The sequence below is a fragment of the Crocodylus porosus genome, unplaced genomic scaffold (assembly GCF_001723895.1).
Source record: "Crocodylus porosus isolate Cpor-Errol unplaced genomic scaffold, CroPor_comp1, whole genome shotgun sequence".
In the NCBI taxonomy this organism is placed as follows: Eukaryota; Metazoa; Chordata; order Crocodylia; family Crocodylidae; genus Crocodylus; species Crocodylus porosus.
Genome location: NW_017728948.1, coordinates 54,415,445 through 54,422,347, shown reverse-complemented (window position 1 = coordinate 54,422,347; position 6,903 = coordinate 54,415,445). Strand labels below are relative to the sequence as shown.

Here is a 6,903-nt window from a genome sequence, read left to right as displayed (position 1 = left end):
GGGTGAGAGACAGTGTCGAAGGCCTTCCAAAAGTCCAGGAAGACTATGTCCACTGCTAGCCCTGCATCTAAGGATTTGGTGACCTGTTTGTAGAAGGCCATCAGGTTGGTCTGACAGGACCTGCCTGTAATGAACCCACGTTGGTTGCCCGTAAGCATAATCTCCCCTGCTGGCCCCTCGTGGACATGTGCCACCATAATTCTCTCTAAAAGCTTGCCCAGGATCAAGGTAAGACTAACTGGCTTATAGTTTCCTGGGTCCTCCTTCCTCCCCTTTTTGAAGATGGGAACCACATTGGCCCTCTTCCAGTCCTCTGGCACCACACCAGGGCACCACGAGTGCTTGTAAAGCCATGCCAGGGGTCCTGCAATGACCTCAGCTAATTCCCTCAGTACTCTAGGGTGGTGATTGTCTGGACCAGCTGATTTTGAATACATCCAGTCCCTCCAGAAGTTCCCTAACTAGTTCTTCACTAACCCTTGGCCTAGGTGTGCCTCCCCTGAGATCTAAGGGGGGCCCAGAAGAGGGGTGGCTGTTCTGGTCCTTGCTCAGGAAAATGGAGGCAAAGAAATTGTTAAATATGTTGGCTTTGTCGTCTGGTGTGATGACCAAATTTCCTAGCGTGTCATGCAGGGGCCCCACATTACCCAGAACCTTCTTTTTGCCCCCTAAGTATTTAAAAAAGGACTTCTTGTTGTCCTTGATCTGGGAAGCTAGTCCCAGTTCCAGCTCCACCTTGGCCTTCCTGACTGCCCCCCTGCATCCCTGCGCAACTGCAGTATAATCCTCCCTGGTGATGGCCTCTTCCTTCTATTGGGTGTACGCCTCCCTTTTAGCTAGGAGACATTCCCGGCTGCTTTTGGTGAGCCATGGGGGCTTTTGCACCTTCCTGCCCCCTTCGATCCGTGTTGGGATTACCTCCCTTTGGGCTTGGAGGATTGTCTCCTTAAGGAGCGACCACTCTTCTTGGACACCTGGCTCCCCTCCCCACCAGGACCTCAGTGCTTCCCCAACTATTCTCCTTAGCTCATTGAAGTCCCCCCTCCTGAAATCTAGGGCTGCTGCCTTGTTGCAGGCTTTTGCCATCTTGTGCTGGATGGTGAATTCCAGCAGGTGATGATTGCTGTCACCCACGTGGTCAAGCACCTGCAGCCTCCTCACCAGATTGTTGCCCATGGCCAGCACCAGGTTCAACAAGGGATCTCCCCCCTGGTGGGGCTGTGCACCTCCTAGGTTAGATGGAGGTCCTGCATTCTGGCTAGGAACCTATGTGAGCGGTCAGACCTGGCTGACTGATCTTCCCAGCAGATTTCTGGAAAGTTCAGGTCACCCATGATGACCATGTCCTTTGACCTAACTACCTCTGTGAGCTGACTTAAGAATTCCTGGTCTAGCTCTTCCCCTTGGTTGGGTGGTCTGTAGTAGACCCCCACCATTAAATCTCTTTCCCCTCGACTGCCTTGTATTCTAACCCAGAGCACTTCAGAGTGCCACTCCTCTGATTCTTTGCTAATTGATGAGGATGTGTATTCCTCCTTAATGTAGAGCACTACACCCCCACCTTTCCTCCCTGTCCTATCTCTCCTGTACAGCCTATAGCCCTTGATATTCACCGCCCAGTCGTGCTTTGGGTCCCACCATGTTTCAGTGAGCCACAGTGAGGCATATTGGGTTGGTGTCAGCTAGCAGGAGGGTAAGTTCCTCCTGCTTGTTTCCCATACTAGGAGTGTTTGTGTAGAGGCATTTGAGGCCTCCTGTGGATGTGTGCACTGGCCCCCTACTTTCAGCATTACCCTGGCCCCTGTTACTTACCTGCATATATGTTCCGCTCGTCGGTCTAGGCTGGGCTGTACTTGTGGGTGTTGCTTGGTTTGGCAGTCCAAGGCTTCCTCCGCCCTCATCTGAAGTTGGCCCTTTTAAAATCTAAGGCTACTGCCTTGCTGCAGGCCCTTGACAGTGCGCTGGATGGTGAATTCCAGCAAGTGATGATCACTATTGCCCAGGTGGTGGAGTACCTGGAGTCCCTTCACCAGGTCATCACCTGTGGCCAGGACCAGATCCAGCAGGGTATTCCCCCTGGCAGGACTATGCACCTCCTGGGTTAAGTGGAGGTCCTGTATCTTGGCCAGGAACCTCTGTGAGCGGTCAGACCTGGCTGACTGCTCCTCCTAGCAGATGTCCGGGTAATTTAGGTCACCCATGACAACTACATCCCTTGCCTTAAGTACCTCTGCAAGCTGACCCAAGAATTTGTGGTCCAGCTCTTCCCCTTGGTTGGGAGGTCTGTAGGAGACCCCCACTGTTAAGTCCGTTTCCCCACAACCCCCCTGTATCCTGACCCAGAGCACTTCAGCTTGCCCGTCCTCTGACCCCATCTTGCTGGTTGAGGATGTGTATTGCTCTTTGATGTACAGTGCCACACCCCCGCCTTTCCTCCCTGTTCTATCCCGCCTGTATAGCCTGTAGCCCCTAACGTTGACCACCCAGTTGTGGGATGAATTCTACCAGGTTTCTGTGAGCCCTACTATGTCTGGGTTTGAATTAGCTATCTGGAGGGCAAGTTCCTCCTGCTTACTCCCTGTACTATGAGCATTGGTGTAGAGGCATTTAAGGCCTTGAATTGGTGCGTATGCCACCCCCCCCGAGTCTCAGGACTATCTCCTGCTGCTTACCTGGGTACTCCTTGTGTATGTCACCTGTCTTGGTTGGGAGGTGTCCTCAAGTCCTCCTGTGTCCCCATGCCCTGGTGAAACTAATTTAAAGTGCGCCACACGAGATCAGCAAATCTGGAAGAGAAGACACGTTTGCCTTTAGGAGAGAGGTGTAGTCCATCCCACCCAAGCAAGCCCCCTGCATGAAAGTATGGGTCATTATCCAGGAACCCGAGGCCTGCCTGGTGGCACCAACTCCATAACTGCCGATTGACCTCGCCAATGAAGGCCTCGAGTCCACACTTACTCACTGGGAGAATAGAGGAGAATACCACCTGTGTCCCTGTCTCCTTGAGCTTGGCCCCCAGGGCCTCAAAGTCCTTTATGATACAGTCTGGGTTGCCTCTGGCCATGTCATTTGTTCGCATGTGGATGAGAACCATGGGGTACTGGTCTGAGGGTAGAATGTAGGCCGGGATCCTCTCTGCGATGTCCTGAATCCGAGCCCCAGGCATGAATCAGACCTCTTGTACCATGGGGTCAGGTCGGCAGATGGTACCCTCCTCTCCCCTTAGGATGGAGTCCCCGATAACGAGGACCTGGCGTTTTCTTCTCCTGATGTTCTCTCTCTGCGCCGTCTGTGGCTTGCATGGAGTGGCATTGTCCCTGCTGGAGGCATCCCCTTCATCCTTCTTCTTCATGGCTGCCAGGCCTAGTACCAGTTCCTCAGTTGTACCTTGGGAGCCTCCACCACGCTAGCCCAAGCAGCCCTGGATCTGGTAGATACCTTCTGCCACCTGGGGAGACCGTACACTGGATGACTAGTCCTGCAGTGGACAGAAATATGAGTCAGTGTCATCCTCTGCAGCTCTGCTCCCTCGCAGCCTGCTCACCTCAGCCTGGAGCTCCCGTACCTGCTCCTCCAGAGCCCTAAGCCAGGCACAGGAGGGACAGGCAAGGGAACCACCAGGCCATGCCCCTCCCACTGGCTGCTGGGATCCCACTGAGTCTCCCCTACAGACAGGGGGGCAAGGGGCTGCCGACCCTACCAGGAGCTCTGTCTGGGTGGAGGCCTCAGAAGAGCCCACGGCAGGTGGCGCCACTGGGGTGGGGCCCCTAGCAGCTGCGCTTCACATCTGCACCATGTCTGCGGGGCTGAGTCTACTACTCCCGCTTGTTGGAGGTGCCCTTTCGGGCCGCAACCACACACCCACCTTACACAAATGCTGGTGCGCCCTTACAGAGTGCGCCTGTTTGCGTGTGCTGCCTGCGCGTGGCTAGGGGAGTGCAGCCCCCTATCGGCTGAACTAAGAGGGATTCGAATCTGCCTCAGCTGCATCAGCACCCTCTGCCCCACTTACTTTAGGGGAATCAGCTGCTGCTGCCCCTTCGCTGCCGCCCTGCAGCTAACACTGAGGTGCCAAAGTCTCAGAGAATGGTAGGTATGAAATGCCTGTCTTCAGTGATTCCTATTGGTTAATTTAGGTGGTTTCCTATTTAGCACACTTGATATTGAACTCTCTCCATGTATTTTGGGAATCTAGGTGCCTAACTATGTAGGCTGTGGATTCCACTAGTTGGCTAGTTCCTTAGGGGAATAGTGATTTTTTTCATGAACATGAAATTTTGTTTTCTGGCCATCTAGATATGCACCTCCACTTCCACGGAGTTAAACTAGTGTCAAGTTGCTAGAAAACAAGAAGCAAGCTCATAAATCCTAGTGCATTCATAACTGTGTTTGTTTGAAAAGGATTTGTAGTATGAAAAAAAAAGTCTATCAAGAATAAGGCATTCAGAAGAAATTTAAGACGAGATATAAGAAGAGATTTTAAAAGTCCCAAGAGATGACATTCTGTTCCCTTTCTGATCATCTAAGTGGCAGTTTTGGTCACCTACATGGTATTTTTCTTCTTTTTTCCCTCCTGATTTTTATTTTTTTTCTCCAAATGATTATATGGTGTGAAAATTTAATTAGCAAGTATTTAACACTTTTAACATTTATGTAGTCTATGTGCATATTTGTTCTAGGATGTCTTGTTGCACATCTTGGCTTGTTTTAAATAACCATTTTTGGTTGTAGAACTTGAATGGAAGTTAGCAGAATCTGGAGCAATTAAAACTGACTTAGAAGAAAACCCAAAGAAGGATATTATTAATATGATGATATCTTCTATTAGAAGCACCTCTGTTCATGAAGACACCAGTAGTACAGGAAGTAATACTGATGAGACCAAGTGTTTCTTAAGTAGAATGTTTTAATGTAAGGAGTCTGCACAGATGTTTTTGTGTTGGTCAAATAAATATTACTGATTTAATAAATCTGAAGCAATGCAGAGAGACTTGTTTTATTTTTACATTTGCTATTTAACATTTTAGAAGAAAATTAATACCGTATAGAAGACAGATTTTACCTTTGGATCTAGAGACATGCTTCCATTGAAGTCAAGAGCCCTCTTTCTTGATTTCATTCAACCCCTGCTCAAATGGAGAAGCGCCAGAAAGAGAGAACTGATTATGGCTGATTCAGAATTGCCCAGCCTCAGTGCAAGTTGGACAGGAGTAGTTCTGGTTCATACCACCGGTGTAAGGATTGGATGTAGTCACCTTCCCCAACCTTTTTACCCCAACAACTCATAGAGCAAGGGTGTGTAACAAGGAACCAAGCCCCTGTTACAAAGAATGGAGAGAAGAGGCTGGAAATTGGGCCTGACCCCTTGACCTTTTGGGTCAGCAAGGTCCAGGTGCAACGCAGTAGGCCTTATGACTGAAAGGTCCAGACAGATTAAAGCTTGCCCAGTAGAGGGAGAGAGGGCTGGATTGCCTTGCCTGAAGGAGAGAAGGCCTTGCTAGAGTCTGTAAGTAGCCCTGGAAAGGGAGAAAGTTTTGTTGCAGTTTTCCTTTTTAGTATTGTACATCAGCCTGGGAAGGAAAACCTGAATGCCAGTTTCTTTTCGAAAAGAAATGAAGAGGAAGAAGCAACATACCGGCCACCCTGCTGGCAACAAGGGAAGAGAGGCAGGGGAGGAGGGATATGTAATGGGACAGTGGCATGTAGGCAGTGGATCACAGCTCTGCCCCAGGTCTGGACTATGCTGTTACCACTGCAAGATCCCGGCCTAGGCCTCAAAGCAGCTCCCTGCTCAGCTGTATGCCCTGCCAGCATTTCTGGGGCCAGTCTCCATGGAAACCTTGGCCCTGTGCTTTCATGGCCCCACAGCTGCTTGGGTCTCCATGGAAATCAGCTGCAATGACATGACAGGGGCTGCTGGGAAATGGAGTCTGGATCCACCATTTTGCTCACCCCTTGTATAGAGGTACTTCTTGTCTGTGTTTGTATATTTTTTTAATATTTTTATATTTTTTTAATATTAGAAGGTATATGATGTCTTTAAATGGAGATTGTAAAATTAAAAGCTCTGTTTCGAATAGATTCCTAGATCATAAGGGGCTGGAAGGGACCTCACAAGATCATCGGGTCCAGCCCCCCGCAATTAGGCGGGAAGGACAACTAGGGTCAGGTGACCCCATCAAGGTGACCATCTAGGCTTCTCTTGAAGATTTAGGATACATTTAGAAGGACATGAAGTTACGAGAATTTTTTTTTAGCCAACTGACAACATATATGAAGAAGGGAGATAGAGGTGCATCTGTCCTCAGTCATGTCAGCGTTCATTATCACTAGCAGTCTTCCAAATTAATTTTATCACAATCCCATCACTAGCTGACCACAGATGAAAGGACTAGAAGAAACGTGTTACAAACACTTATTCACTAATGTTTTCAGACTCATCATTAAGAATGAGAGACAGACAAAGAAATGACCATTAATGTTGTCTAACATCCAGTTATATTCTAGGAGGCAGGATATATTCTAGAGGTAATTACTCTGTCTTCAGTTATTTGTATGAATGCAGTGGATTTTTGAAAGGACATTACTATAAATAGTTATAAATAAAAAGAACACAACTATTTTAAAGTTGCAGTTTTCCTTTTTAGTATTGTACATCAGCCTGGGACTATTTAAACCAATAGTTTAAATCATGGATCAGATTCAAAGAAATATCAGTAGATATTTTCTAATTTTTGTATGTTCTGCTATTTAAAATTAGAAAGTTAAAAAGAAATAGGAATAGGTAAAGTGATAATTATAGGATTTCTGTAGCTGTGTGATAACTACTTCCTTTGCAAAAATAAGGGGTCTTGTTTCGCCTTTTCATTAGAGAAATACGAGCTAAATCAAGCCTACATTGAT

General features: G+C 48.2%; 1 protein-coding gene across 1 annotated transcript in view; it reads left to right on the top strand.

Moving 5' to 3' along the window:
- Nucleotides 1-4,976, top strand: part of PDCL2 (phosducin like 2) — a 35,342-nt gene extending 30,366 nt beyond the window's left edge. Inside the window, exon 6 of the mRNA XM_019553475.1 lies at nucleotides 4,732-4,976. Coding sequence (XP_019409020.1) covers nucleotides 4,732-4,910 — 179 coding nt within the window. The 3' untranslated portion in view covers nucleotides 4,911-4,976. The remainder of the gene's footprint in view (nucleotides 1-4,731) is intronic.
- Nucleotides 4,977-6,903: the final 1,927 nt, after the last annotated feature.